Raw genomic sequence first — 15,957 nt, forward strand, 5'->3', positions numbered from 1 at the left:
AATATATGGCGCCGCTGTGCCTTCCTCCTCGCCACTTTCATTCTTCAGGGCCCAGGGAATGTTCAGATGTGGACCCAGTACAGGGATTTAAAATACATCCCCGCAAAATTTTCCTTGATCCTGGCCAAATCCCAGAAGCGGATGTAATATTTTAGCGGCACCACACAGGACCACACAGGATTTCATACTGCTCGGTAACCAGGAGCAGCCTTTATTCGGAACCACGGGAAAAATCTGCTAGACAGGACAGGTGATCGACTTCAACCCACAGCTCGGCCATATTCCTGCAGGCTAAGCTCTCGTGAAGATGCTCCCACTGGCTTCACATGCGGGGTCGGCAGCTTCTGCAGCTACACAGTCTGTGCCTTTCCTGCTTAGCCCCGTCATCTGTCACCGGTCACCAACAGTCTTGTGTACTTCATATTCCTCCATGAGTACCCTCAATCATCACGTTAAACATGGAGACGAACTTACCTGACAGTTAGCCTGATGCATTTTTTCACGCAAGCCAGGTGGGGACAGAATAGGAGAGAAAACACATGAGAGGGCGTGAGAAAAAAGGCAACCATTTCAACAATTCACTGACAGCGTAAGCTCATTAAAAAAAGTAAAGGGAGCCACAGAAAGACAGCAGGTTTCACAGATGGAGGCAGATACCACAAGACCGTTACTTCAGAAACTGCCCCAAGCTTTCGCTGGCCCTGCCTCTGTTTCCCTTTCTCTGTTATCTCAACTTCCTGTTTACAGAGCCGCTGATGTGCTAGAAGGGTCCACGCTGAGCCTTAGACAGCCAGCCCTATACCTCGGGGGATTCTGGGAAGGGATAGGAACTTTTGAAATTCATGCATGTCACTCACTATTCCATTAAAAAATTTCTGAAATGTGACCAGAATTAAAGAAGGCTTTTAACGGGTGATTGAAACTCACTGGACTCGGTGGTGGTGACTACGTTGCATCTTGTTTGACCCCCGCCCCCAGAGGTCTTTTACCCTGTCCCCAGGCCCCCAGAGGTCTTTTAGCCTGTTCCCCGCTCCCAGAGGTCTTTTACCCTGCCCCCGCCCTGCCCCCAGAGGTCTTCTACCCTGTCCCCCCCCCCCGTCCCCTTACCTTGTCCCCCACCCTGCCCCCAGAAGTCTTTTACCCTGTTCCCCCCCACCCCCAGAGTTCTTTTACCCTGCCCCCCCCAGAGTTCTTTTACCCTGCCCCCCACCCCCAGAAGTCTTTTAGTCTGTCCCCCCTACCCCCAGAGGTCTTTTACCCTGCTCCCCTGCCCCCAGAGGTCTTTTACCCTGTCCCCCCTCCCTGCCCCCAGAGGTCTTTTACCCTGCCCCCCCTCCAGAGGTCTTTTACCCTGTCCTCATTGTCCTGACACGGAATCTTTTGTGAGAGCTGTCATATGTTTCAGAGATGAAGGAATTTACTTACTAAGAATATTATTTTAAATGTATTGTTCCCAGGCAATAAAAAGAGGTTCTCTTGAAGTGATTTTTTAACTAGTTTTAAGATTACCTAGACGTGGCAATTTTCTTTTGTAACCACCAGCAAACAAGTCCTTCTAGAAAAATGGAATATAACATATGTGCTTTCATGTTCTGAATGTTTTTCCAAGGCAGGGCTAGAAGAGAGCACATGCTAGATGCTGGCCTTAAGGCAAAGCGGTGGCTGAACTCATGAATACAAGGCTAGGCAGCACAGGCCGGAGACTGAACTGAGTGTGAAGAACTCTCTGCAAAGCATAACAATGGACTTCAGCCAATCACCGCCCTCATCTCTTCCCATGAGAATTTTAGTCCTGGCCAGACCTATTTGTAACCTGAAACAATAGGTAGCCACATTAAGATGAAAATACCAATATTTTGTTTAGTATTAAGAATAAGACCCATTTGTTATTTGTTCAGCAGTTGGGTGGCTAATTTGAGCAGTCCACTGCACCGGTCGCTGGAAAAGCTCAGGGTCTTTTCAATTCAGGGATGTGAACTGGTAAGTGAACGTCATTGCTCAAACTGGCCATCTAAGTGAGTGCCTTGCTAAGGAGGATCTAAGTGGGAACAGGGCTGCGAAAGATGCCTTCTGGGAGGAAGGGCAGGGCAGCACAGGAGCACATCTCCGCTCACACAGCACACACTCTGAGTTGGGCGTAAGGTACAGCCACAAGGCTGACATATGCAGCAACGGTGATGGGCAAAGAATACTTCTGGAATAGCAAACATGGAAAGGTTCGCCTTCAATAAAGGGGAAGGCAGGTATTAATAAAGTCATTCACCAAGACTGATTACCCACTGGGGGCACTGGCTCTATCCTTGTGTGTTCGTGGTATGAATGTGTGTTTGTATGTGCATATGTATGCATGTATGTGTGTATGTAGTATTTGTGTGTGTATGTGTTTATGTATATGTGTGCATATATAGTATGTGTGTATGTGTGTGCATATCTGGGTATATATGTGCATATATATTGTGTATGTGTTTCTACGTGGTATGTGTATATGCATTTCTGTGTGTATGTATTTCTGTGTGTATGCATGTGTATATATAGTATGCATGTTTGTGTATATGTGTGTATGTGCATATGTATATATGCATACATGCATAACTATATGTACATGATATGTGTATGTTTTGTGTGTATGTATATACATATGTATATGTGTGCCTATATTGTACATGTGCATGTATGTGCATTTTTGTGTATGTATTTGCATATATGTGTATATGTGCTTATGTGTGTGTGATGTGCATGTGCACTTACCCATTTGTACATGAGTAGAGGCCAAATATCAGCACTATGTGTCTTACTCTGCTGCTGTTCTTTATTGTTTGGAGACAGGTCTCTCAGAGATCCTAGAACTCACTGTTTTGGCTCAATTAACTGACAGTGAGCTTGTACACTGTCTGCCTCTCCAGTGCAGGGCTACAGCATGTGCCCGTCTTTCTGTGGATGCTGAGGATTTAGCTTCAGGCCCTCACGCTTGGGCAGCAACGCCTTTACCCACGGAGCCATCTCCCCAGCTCCCAGCCGTCTTTCTTACACTACCCTGGCTACTCACAGCGTACCTGAAACACGGGCTCCCCTGAGAATACTTTCTTAATTAGACGTTCAGTCCTGGATCATACCTAGTTTGCCATCTAATATTTCCTGTAGTTAGTTACAAAGCCTAGTGATGATATTCAGTTTTCCCAAGTATGTTTAAATAAGATCCGACAGCACTATTTTGTAGCCTTCGGTGACTTTTAAATGGTTCAACACTACAGGAAGCAGAATCAGGGTTTGCACAGCAAAACCAGCTAGGCTTCGGGGAGACTGAGGCATGGAACGCAGACCTTGGAATACCTCTTCAGAAATAACCCTTGCCCTGTAAAACGGAGTGCTGAGATTGCTTTCTGAGGAAAGACTCATCCTGTACCTCCCATGTTGGCACATTTATTTCTCCACCTCGTGCTAATGCTTGGAATTCCATGGGTTCTGCTTCCCTGGAAGAGTTTAGAGGACCACCCACAGCTACAGCCCCAGGTTTAACCCTAAGGAGTTGCCTTTTTTTTTTTTTAAATGTCAGAAGTGGATGATACAGTCATTTCATAGGGAACTCTCCTGGCTGCTGGAGCTGAAGACTGACAACAGCATGGAGCTGGGGTTGTACAGAATCATCAGGAGAGCTGTGGTGCCCCAAGCCAGAGAAGATGTGATGTAAGGCCATCAAGAGGCTCCTGTATTTCTTTAGAAAATAGTTAGGGTTCTCAAGTGTCACTAACAAGTGCCTCGTTTGGTTGGGAAATGTGGCCAAATGACTCCAGAGGGCTTTTGTGGCCTCAAGAACTCTGGCTCAAAGGCTGAGGGAACAGAGACTCTAACCAAGACTGCGTAACATGGACAGAGTGAGCCATAGCCATTCCAAACACATCTCCTGGCGGAGAGTGCTAGAGAGCTCAAAGATAACGTCCAAATTTATCGTGACCCAAAGTGATGCCCTCTAACTCTGTTCTAGGCCTGGCCAATCTCCAGGTGCAATGACATAAGGTATCTATCCAGAATAGCTGACCTACACAGGATCCTCAGCGGAAATCCCACAGGACCAAGGCAGTGGCTCTCCACCTATGGAGCGCATCTGAATTCTGCGATGGTATCATGACTGATTACAGGGCCCACTCCGAACCCAGAGGCTCAGGAAAGTGGGCTGGGGCTTGCACATTTGTAATTCTAACAAATTTCCAGATGCTGCTGACTCTGCAGGTCTGGGGCCCACACTTTAAGCGTGACTGCTCTAAAGATGCAATCGATCAGTTTGATTGAGAGTCACTGTCAGCGCTGCTCTCTGACGCTGTGCACGTAAACCCAGCCCGTGTGGCACCCTGCGTTCATTCCTAGGAGCTAGTTTATCAAAGCTCGTTTGACAAGTGCCTCCCCCCCCCCCATCTGCCATTAGCATTTAGCTACAGCTCTTAGTCTTGAGAGCAATTAGCAAGGATTATTTAATCCTTTTGTGGTTTCCAGAGGGCTGTGAGAGCTGAAAACATTCTTCACATGAAATAAGAGTTGGAAAGAGATGCTAGAGTTACAGGCAGAATAGATATTATTGCTAAGACTAGGCAGCATTGCTGAAGATGCTCGGCTTCTCACAAGGTCCCTGGTCAGCGGGGAGGGGCATGTGCAAGACACATAAGGCTGAGAGACACCGGTGGGCACAGTCCCTCACGGCACGTGAGTGAGGTTTTAGAAGGCATTTTGGCAATAGTTCTGCAAAGTTTTGAAATGGCTATGCCCTTTGGCTCAGCTGTTCTACATTTAGTGACTTGCACTGGGGAAATAACAAGCCCTTGCCAAGACCCCTGGCTATATGTATATGTATATATATATATATATTAAAGTGGAACCGGACACACCAACCAAGGGAACTCGCTGAAAGATTGTCTTCACTATGGATTGGAATATTGTAATCAACCACCAGAAATAATAATGAGGATGAAAAGTTACTGAAACACTTTTAAAAAAATTTCCCAAATATAACCGTGGTTTAAAATAGACCATGAAACAACAGGTACAGACATTTCCAGGTTTTATCGAAGGAGTGATTCCCAGGAGGGCCTAAGGAATGACTCTGAGGGGTCCCACATGAACAAGGTGTCAACAGGAGGATGCTCACCACTGCTAGGTGGTAGAATTAGTTGTTTTCTCTTCTGGCCTCTGCTTTTGGAAGCACATAACAAAGAATTCTTTGCAATGGCATTTTGCTTTTGCAATTAAAAAATAAACATTTTGTGATTTTTTTTTTAGCTTAAGCCAATTTATTGAGTCTTCATACGTGTGTGTGTGTGTGTGTGTGTGTGTGTGTGTGTGTGTGTGTGTGTGTTTACATGCATGGGTAGGTGGGTGCTCATGGTCAGAGGACAAACTTGGCTATCCTTCCTCAGATGCTGTCTTCCTTGCTTTTGAGTTTTTACTTTTTTGTGAATATGGTATATGTGCGCACGATAGTCCTCTTACTCAGTTGCTTGACATCTAATTCTCTCTTTTTTAAAACTAGGATCTCTCACTGACTTTGAGTCTTTAAGTCTGTTACTTATAAATACAACTTCAGCAGTGTGTGTGTGTGTACCTGTGTGTATGCATGTTATATGTGCATGTGAGAGTATTTGTGTATATGTGTGTGTGTGTGTGTGTGTGTATATATATATATATATATATATATATATATATATATATATATATATATATATATATATATATATATATGATGTATGTGTGTGTGTGTCCATCTGAATTTTATGTTCCACTGAAGCGTTCCTTCCCAGTAGAGAACACAGGATGACAGCGGGTGCAGTGGCTTATGACTATAGTCTCTGCTAACAGGAGGCTGAGGAAGGAGATCTATGAGTTAGAGCCTAGTTTGGTCTTCACAATAAGATCATGTTTCAACAACAACAACCAAACCAAACTTCAAACGCCTAAAAATGGGGCCGTGCTTGGTTCCTGGCTTACTTCCACTTCTCCCTAGCTATGTGGCTAGCTACCTCTCTACTCAGTTACTTCATTCCTAAAATAGTTAATGCAGCATCCTCTTTGTATAGTCATGAGGATGACACCAGGTAAGTCCATGTTTAGCGTGTAGTAAACATTGGTAGATTTCAGCAGTGCCAATATACTTGAAGGATCTTAGAATGTGCCCTTCCCCCAGCACACCAGGCTGCTTTGTTGATATGCTGACGGCAGTGAAAAGGCTAGACAGTGGACATTAAACATGGCAATGTATTTGGGTCAAAGAGAACTTATTATTTATTTGAGATGGGGCCTTAAACTTGCTACATGGCTCAGGGTGGCTTTGAATTTTTGCTCCTCCCAAGGGCAGGTGCTGCTCTATGTGGCCAATAATGTTCACTTAAATGAACATATTTAGAAAGACACTTTAAGACAAGTGGAGATTAAGGCAAAATAGATAGATAGATAGATAGATAGATAGATAGATAGATAGATAGATAGATAGATAGATGGATAGATGGATGGATGGATGGATGGATGGATGGATGGATGGATGGATGGATGATAGATGAATGGTAGATGAATAGATGGATGGATGGATGGATGGATGGATGGATGGATAGATAGATAGATAGATAGGTAGATAGATAGATAGATAGATAGATAGATAGATAGAGCTCTGCCCTCTTTCAGTGGGCTGGGAAGTAGCTCATTGGTGGTTGTCAGTTATGTGTTAGGCTCGGGGGCCTCAGAGGAAGGTAGGGATCTGATTCCACGATTCCACCTGAAGGTGATGGTGCAAACCTCAGCTGAAATTTTGGCAACAGAACTTAAAATAAACTTTTATATGTTTGCCTCTGCAAACACTGTAGATGGCATTTTCTCTCAGAAGGATCTGTGCAAAACGAAAGAACTTGCTACATAGCTTAGGGTGGCTTTGAACTTTTGAATCATGGCTTCGGTCTCAGTTCCTTTTAAGGAAGAACATATTCTAACTTACTTTAAATAACAAAAACAAACAAACAAACAACAACACCCTTTCTGCTTTCTCCTGGTGTTACTTCTTTGAAAGCTCAGGAAAGAGCAATGGCGGTGACAGAGCTCAGACCAAAGCACCAACTATTATCCAGAAATCTACATATTTGAAAAGTCACATGTTACAGGTGCTTCCGGCTTGTATGTTTAAAAATTATACAAATTAAGGAGAACAGACCTAATGAGACCTATGATGAAAGTACAAAATCTTAACACTCTCTGAGATCCTGCCTGTTCCTGACTTTAAAAAACTTAAAATAAGTTCTTATTCTCTCTTAGCCTCATTAAAAAGCACCATTTCCCTATTGTTGCCTCTGCCTCTCTTTCTTCTATGCCTCTAACTCCTCTGTGTATGTGAGTGTTTGTCTGGCTGTGTTTGTCTCTGTGTGTCTGTCTCTCTGTCTCTGTATTTTTTCGTGTCTGTGTGTCTCTGTCTCTCTGTTACTCTCTCTCTGTGTGTGTGTGTGTGTGTGTCTGTGTCTCTGCCTCTGTTTCTCTGTCCCCACCAATCCCCCCCTGTGTGTGTGTGTGTGTGTGTGTGTGTGTGCACAGCATGTGTGCATGTTGAGAGCAGAGGTTAATGTTAGGTGTTTCCCTCAATTGCTCTTCACCTTTTATTTTATTTTATTATTTTTTTGCAGCAGGGTCTCTCTTTGAACCTGTAACTCGTTGGTTGTGCTACACTGGCTGGCTCCATGGAGCTGGTGTTATAGGCTTGTGCTGCTTCGGCTGGCTGATTCTGTGGGTACTGGGAATCTGCCTGAACTAAAGTTCCCATGCTTGCAAAACAAGTGCTTTACCAGCTGAACCTATACCTGCGCCTAGCCTCCTTTCCCCCTGCTCCCTTTAAGAGCAAATTTCCAAGACCACAAACACACCAACAATGAGATTGGAGAAAGTAATATTGCATTGAATATAATGTTTTCTGATGGCACATTTGATCTAATTAGGGAAGTGATAGGGTTCTATATATTAGTGATGATTAAACTCCAGGCAAAATGCAGGCGTGGTGATATAAATAAGAGAGGCAAAATTAAGTAGAACTTCACATTGGCAAGAACTGTGTCCTAGCTCATCAAACGCTGTACTTTATGGAATCTTCAAGTAGGAGTTACTCACATACAACAAACCCAAAATCACAGACTGACTGTACTGGCTGGTTTTGTGTCAACTTGACACAGGCTGGAGTTATCACAGAGAAAGGAGCCTCAGTTGAGGAAATGCCTCCATGAGATCCAGCTGTAAGGCATTTTCTCAACTAGTGATCAAGGGGGGAGGGCCCAGCCCATTGTGGGGGGTGCCATCCCTGGGCTGGTAGACCTGGGTTCTATAAGGAAGCAAACTTAGCAAGCCAGGGGAAGCAAGCCAGTAAGTGACATCCCTCCATGGCCTCTGCATCAGCTCCTGCTTCCTGACCTGCTTGGGTTCCAGTCCTGACTTCCTTTGGTGATAAGCAGCAATGTGGAAGTGTAAGCTGAATAAACCCTTTCCTCCCCAACTTGCTTCTTGGTCATGATGTTTGTGCAGGAATAGCAACCCTGACTAAGACAATGGCCAAAGTAACATAATTAGAGCTTCATAAAATTCAGTCCCATAGACACAACATTTGAAAAAGCAACTTCCAATTGATTTAGAAACAACTGAACCAAATATACAACTGTAGTATTACATATGTCATCTCGTAAAGAACTTCCCTTTTTTCTCCAGTTTAGAAATGGACTTTACAAGGTGGAAAATGAAAGTCTGGGATTCCTAAACTATATGTTATGGGCATAGAGACCCAGGACACTGAAAGGGGTACCAGCCTCAGGGTTGGGTAGAAAAAAAGGATTCTAAAGGTAATCTGCCCATGAATTTACTCAACCGTTTGGAGGGAGAAGCCAAGGTGTTTGAGGTGTGATAGAGGCAGGTGCTTTGTAACACATTACCTAACCATCACAATAAAACAGGTGCCACAGAAACAGTCCCTTCACAGCATCCCTGCTGTCATGGGGGAGGGGGCAGCATGGTCCCTCACCCATCGGCATCTATCCAGTGTCCTGTGAGGAAGACAGAAGGCTCTCTTCTACGGGGAATCCTGAAGAAAGGGCCTCATATTTAGCCCCCTAGAACCAATTATTTCCCCCAGGGACCGATTAGGAAATGAAGCCCGTGTTTCAGAACATGGATTTAGCTAAACCACTAACACAGAAGGCAGCAAAAAATGAAACGACTATGTTAAGATTAAAGCGTTATCTTTTCTGACCCCCCCCCCATGTCAGTAGTGTGTGTTTTTGTGGGATCTTACGTGGGGATGTCTGCAAAGCTGTCAGAGCTACTATGAAGCAGAAGTGTGGCTTAGGACCAAAGCCTGTCAGAGGGGCTTTTATTAAAGGAAATCTAAAAGGACAAAGCAGACATGGCAATTTTGCTCAATAATATATTATTAGGGTTCAAAGCCAGTTCCTACTGATTCTTCACTAAGCACATTTAGAAGAAAGGGGGACATTATTCAGAGTTTGCATCCAGAGGAAGAAATGTTGTACTTGTTTAGGAATGTGTGTGTTTTCACAGCGCCTGTATACTTTCCAAAACACGGGAGCAACCAAGAAGAAATGGTAGATACACTGCTGCATATTTATGAAGCCCTGGAAGTCTGTTAATAGGAAGGATGAGCTCTAATATATACCACAAACTTTAGTTAATACTGAACATGAGTACTCGTCCTAATTGTGACAAATGTATCGTGCCAACACACGAGTTTCACAAACAGAAGGTGTAAATTCAGTAGCTGTAGGGAGAGTGTATGTGAGCACCGTAATTTATGGACCTTTTTTTTTTTTTCCTATAAATCTGAAACAGCTTCGAAAAACCAGAGAACTGCAGGGTAGAGAGATGTTCATGTGTGGTAATGGTAGACACAGGTCATTGTCAGTTTGTCCAGATACACAGGATGTACAGCCACAAGAGTATTTACATTGTCAATGTGAGTCCAGTGGCTGTAACAGATGGACCACTCAGCTCTTGATAATGGAGGAGCATGCAAACATGTCGCTTAGTAGGCTGGCTAGTTTCTGTCAACTTGACATTAGCTAGAGTTATCTGAAAGGAGGGAACCACAACTGGGGAAACGTGCTTATAAGATCCATCCACAAGGCATTTTCTTAATTTGTGACTTGTGGGCAAGGGCCCAGCCCATTGTGGGTGGTGCCATCTCTGGGCTGGTAGACTGGGCTCTATAAGAAAGTAGGCTTAGCAAGCTATGATGAGCAAGCCGGTGATATTCTTCCATGGTCTCTGCATTAACTCCTGCCTCCAGGTTTCTGCCCTTTTGAGTTCCTGCCCTGGCTTCCTTCAGTGATCAACCACAATGTGGAAGTATGAACCAAATAAACCCTTTCCTCCCCAACTTGCTTTGTGTCATGGTGTTGCATCACAGTAATAGTGACCCTGTTTAAGATAAGTTGGTACCAGCATAGTGGGGTATGACTGTGACAGACCTGACCACACTGTTTTGGGGGAGGATTGTGGAAGGAGCTTGGAACGTTGGGCTAGAAATGCCACTGAGCGTTGAGATGCTATGTGATGTAGATGCTTGGAAGGAAGCTAAGAATGTTGAAAGCAGTGCAGACGATGGAAACCTGGCTTGGGAAGTTACAGAAGGAAGCAAAGACTCTACGGGACCTTTTGTGTGAAGAATCTGTGGTGTCTGGTCAGCTGGGGCTGAAGAACTGGCTGTGATTAAGAAGAGCCCAGCATCACTGAGGAGTCAGGACACACAAGCTTCGTTCCGGAGGTGGCCGAGGCTGGCAGCTGGACTTGGTAGTGTATGAGTTACCCAGATAGTGCTGAGTTTTGAAGGTGTGAAAGGGGTCTAGCTGAGAGGCACCATGTGCTTGGAAGAGATTCCCGGAGAAGCTGCTGGTGAAAGCGCAGCACAGTTATAGCAGACCACAGCATTTCTGTCAGTACCATCGGTTGACTACCAAGAACAGCAGCAGCAGAAGAGGGGAGAGAGACCCAGTCTAGAAGACAATCAGAGTATGCTGTAGAAGGCAGGGCCAGAAAAGCAACTCAAGCCTTTTAGAGGAGCCCAGAAGATCATGAATGAGCTCTAGATAATTAGACATTGAGCTGTTTACATTTTTTGGAGTTTGATTTTTGCTTTGCTCAGATTATGACTGTGCCTGTGTTCTTCCCCCTTCAGGCAAGAAAGGATTAATTTGAATTTTATTTTATAGGAGCTCTCAGCTGAGACTAAATATTAAGACCTTAGATATTAAGGAAACTGAATTTTGAGGTATTTGAATTTTAAGACAGTGAGACTCAAACTTTGGAGTGATAACATTATAATAATCATATTATATGTGATATATACATATATATAATGATACTATTAATGTGTTATCTTAGCAGCAGGGAGAACAAGAAATGAAAGGTTATAACTTAACAGTATGTCAGTGTGTCAAGTTGACAAGGGTTCAGTTGTGCTGGCTACTTTTACGTCAGCTTGACACAAGGTAGAGTTATATTAAAGGAGGGAACCTCGATTGAGACAATGTGTTGATAAGGCATTTTCTTAATTAGATGGGGAGCGTCTAGCCCATTTGGGTGGTGCTAATCCTTGGCTGTGTTCTATAAGAAAGCAGGCTGAGCAAGCCATGTGAAGCAAGCCAGTAAGCAACCCCTCTGTGGTCTCTGCATCAGCTTTTGTATCTATTTCTGCCCTGCTTGAATTCTTGTCCTGGCTTCATTCAATGGTAAACTACAATGTGGAAGTATAAGCCAAACAAACCCTTTCCTCCTCAACTTGTTCTTGGTCCTGGTCTTACATCGCCATATTAGGGGAGCAAGCATACAAGAAGCATTTGTTTTTTCCTTGAATTTTTTTTTTCTATAAAGCTAAGTGTACCTTAAAAATAGCCCATTAAAAGTCAACCCTATTAATTAAAAACATCTTAAGACTGGAAGAGGAAAAAAATTCACCTGAGCAAACAAAGAAATTATTCCATACTGTATAATAACATGAATTAAACTACCATCTAGCACATTAATTTATCTTGACAGGTTTTTAACTGAAATAATACATACAATAAAACACCAGGAAAGAAATAAAAACTATTTCTATTTCAGACCTTGAAGAGACCTTAGAGATGGACGGATGGGGATGGATGGGTTTAAGACATGGGAATTAACTAGTTGTGAATATCAAATACTTCCCCAGCCTCTGAGAAACGGAAGTTGTTTAGATTCTGCCTAAGCAAGAATAAATTTCCTAAAGTAAGAACTGTGGGAGAAAACCAACTTAGTAAGCATGCAATAGGAACATGGCTGAAAGTTCAGTTTATGTAAATGTACTGAGTTTATCCTATATTACCAGAGATATCTGCACCCGGATGGTTTAGTCTGGCCAATGCTAACATCACGATTTACTTCAGGGTTCCTGAAGATCTTTCTTAGCACATAAAAGGCCTACCGTCCCAACAGTTAGAAAATTCAAGACACTATATAACCCACAGCAAATCCTGGAGCTTGCTGGGGCAAGTTATTGAACTTCCATTGGCTTTTGTGTTCTAATATGGAAGCTGAAGACAACAGTGACCCAGGCTGAACATCCCTGGTCCAAAAAAGGTACTCAAAACGTTGATGGTTTCTGAATGCCAAGCCAATCACACCCTGGGAAATTCTACACCTGACCTTGTGCAATGGATCATAATAAAAAAAACAATAGTATGTTAAACACTGCATAAAACTATCTGTGGGCTTGGATTACAAGGTGTATATGAAACAAAAAACCATAAATACTTATTATGTATAGGTAAAGATATGAGAAGAATTGTAATTCAAATTACTTCTGGACCCACGAGTCTTGGATAAGGGCAGTGCCTACTTCATGGGATAAATGAAATGCTATGCAGCTCTCTTGAGCTAGGCACTCAAGCGCAGTGTTCTCAGCCCTGACCAACTGACTTCAGAAGACCACAACTTTCTTTTCGGGGTCATTTATCAGGCTGGTGGCAGTTTAAAGGCACATCTTAGGTGATGCTTCTACCAGTCCAGAAGAACCACATGGGAATGTTCAATGCAGTGAAAGTGAAAGCCAGATTTAAGGCGCCTCTGTTAGCAGACCACATTTACAAAAACACTCCTCCAAACTGGTACAGACCGGTTTACTTCTCACAGAGAAGTTTTTGTTTTCAGCTAAAATGCATAGTGACAAAGGGAGAACTTTATTTCAACTAAAAGATTAATCTGAGTTAAGTTTTGGCCTGCAGTGTTTTAGCCAATACTATTACTTTACATTGACTTTCAAGAACTTTCGTGTCCTAAAGTCTGTCCCCTGGCAAGGATTTAATTATACTAGGACTTGAGACTAGACAGACATCATGTTACTAGCAAAGAAAACAACATCTTTGGCTTCAGACTGGAAATGAACAGCAGTTGAAATTCACACCATTTTTAGCTGGTGAAAGTTCTAATTCACAACTCCAATCTGCACTTCTGGCTCTGAAAGGCTCCAGCCAATGCAACTCAGGTTACTGTATCAAGACCTGAAATCTATTTAATCAAGATAGCAAGTAAGGTTTTATTTGACATTCTAGGAAGCAAATGAACTTGCAATTCATGTAAACTACCAAAAAATAAATACGAAAGGGAGGCAAACGAGAAAAAAAAAATGCCCCAAAGAACAGAGGACTGTTTTTTTAAATAGACAGTCTTTTCCCTGAGTTTCGTTCTAGGCAACAGACAAGTGTTTAACTTGATTATTCTCTCTTGAGACCATTAAATTGGTTTTGCTATTGCTATCAGGATGTGATTTTTAGGTCCATTCAGTTTCAAGACATTGACTGATGCCCATTCACATCACAAATCTGGTGTATCTTAGTAATGCTCCATGCACATTGCAAGACTTATGCTGACTAAAAGCCTGCAGCAGGTGGACTTCGGGAATCCAGTCAATCACATGAATTGAGAGATGCCAAATGCATTTCTTAGACAGGCTCCTGGAAATCTCTGAAATCATTTATGAGGCTCGATGGTTGGAAACCTTTCTCTTTTTCTCATTGTTCAGTGGTGATGCTATTCAGGTCAGCTATTTTCTATTCAGAAAACAGGATTCCCAGAATTATAAAACCAGGAAAACCCCTCAAGGTCATCTGGTCTCGTGTTATTCTCTAAGGATAAGAACAGAGGCTCTGGAGAACCAGGGGAACCAAGTGTTTTTGGAGAGCTCATGCTCTTGAGTCAGACAGACCTAAACTCAGGTCTGGGGTGTGAAGCTCTTCTCCCTGGGAGCCGTGTCTTCGTTTTAAGTGGGGATTTTAAATGTGTCAGGACACACTGTAATCAGCAAGCATCAGCAGCTATTGTTGTAGTGAGTAAGCCACCAAGGCAAGAAAGCAGAGCTAGGTCACCTAGGATTAAAATGTGTTAGTGCCACATCAAGAGTCATACTACTACTCTTTTAGTCATTTTGATACCTAATTGATCTAGTGATTGTATACCAACTGGTTTCATGGAGATTAACATATATTTGGTCCCAATGAACACCAAACACTTTGCGTCTACCGTTAAAATTGTTTTAGTACACTGGGTGTGGTGGCCCATGCCTTTAGTCCGAGAACTCAGTGAGTTCATAGACCAACCTGGTCTATACAATGAGCCCAGGATAGCCAGGGCTCTGCTACACAAGAGGTTTTTTTTTTAAAACCCTGTCTTAAAACAAACAAACAAAAAATAAAATTTAAAAATTGTTTTAGCTCAGTTCTGTGCTTTTCATGACTTCAGTAACAAACTGTTTACTCATATGAAACTAATGATGATTATGCTGGTCACAAAAAAAAGCTAGGACCTGCTCTTTAACTATCTGAGATTTGACATCTACTAGTTGACATATGGAACAGGTCCATTAGTCTTAAACTGTTAGCATAGCTAGATATTTCCATATTATCTACATGTTGGCTCTGGGGGAAGCAAGGAATGAGAGGGTTAGGGAAGAAAATGTGTAATGTACTTGACGTAAATTAAACTCAGAGTCCCTGCAGCCACAATTCTGCCAATGGCCACTACCCTCCAATGTCTCACACTTTAAGAAAACCAAGAACATCTGGGAGGAACCCACACAAACAAAGTTAGCTTTACATAATACACTCACGGCACCTCTACTTTTGACGGGTTTGGGTGCATTAGAAAAGTCTTCTCAGTGAGCATTCTCAGACTGTCAAACTGGTACTTAAAACGCTTTCCTGAAATAGACTAAAGATTCCCCTGACTCCAATCTGGAGAGCGCTCAGTGTTTGTACAGTTAACTTCTATTCTCTAAAAGTAATTAAAAGCAAAATGTAATATGATCTAAAATAAATTGGAGAGACTTCATCATAAACCATAGCCAGATAAACCCAAGTATAAACACTAACAAAACCCAAACACCTTTTTATGTAATGCCAACGTGATCAACAGACCAGCGGATGAAGAAAACAGGAATCTGAAAGGTGGCAATTTGCATGCATACCCAGTACTTAGTGCTTCAGCTACGAGGAGAAAACAGTTTGGCAGACTCACCCGCATCTTTGCACAGGCATCCTGTGTTGATTCTGTTCCCCTCAGCTCTTTTATCAGCATAGAACCTAAATACTAAAAAAAAACATACACACACACACAATTGGAATGACATATTAAAACAGTATAAATATGAGTAATGACTTAAAAACACACCGTGGGAAGGCTACTGGCTAGGTTTCTTGGCTGTAAGTTGCTGATGACTTTAAATTCTTACAAATGTAGAGACTGCAGCAAAGTTAGCCATGGCTTCCAAGAGCTATGAATTGATCTCTGTTAAGAGTTACGGCATTTTCTAAAGATGTCATCTTCCAAATCATATTTAGCTGCAAAATGGGGGTATCTAAAAATGTTCTCTCTCTCTCTCTCTCTCTCTCTCTCTCTCTCTCTCTCTCTCTCTCTCTTTTTGAGGCA

The 15,957-nt window shown here is 42.7% G+C and overlaps 1 protein-coding gene across 16 annotated transcripts in view; it reads right to left on the bottom strand.

The window, feature by feature from the left end:
- ANKS1B (ankyrin repeat and sterile alpha motif domain containing 1B) overlaps nucleotides 1-15,957 on the bottom strand; it is a gene marked incomplete at both ends in the record, with an annotated part of 1,047,539 nt that overhangs the window by 26,795 nt on the left and 1,004,787 nt on the right. For all 16 annotated transcript variants that reach the window (XM_080935870.1, XM_080935862.1, XM_080935868.1 and 13 more), the window contains 2 exons: nucleotides 475-486; nucleotides 15,547-15,618. In XM_080935870.1, the coding sequence (XP_080791996.1) occupies nucleotides 475-486; nucleotides 15,547-15,618 (84 nt within the window). The remainder of the gene's footprint in view (nucleotides 1-474; nucleotides 487-15,546; nucleotides 15,619-15,957) is intronic.

This window comes from Micromys minutus (assembly GCF_963924665.1).
Source record: "Micromys minutus genome assembly, chromosome: 22".
NCBI classification, from domain to species: domain Eukaryota; kingdom Metazoa; phylum Chordata; class Mammalia; order Rodentia; family Muridae; genus Micromys; species Micromys minutus.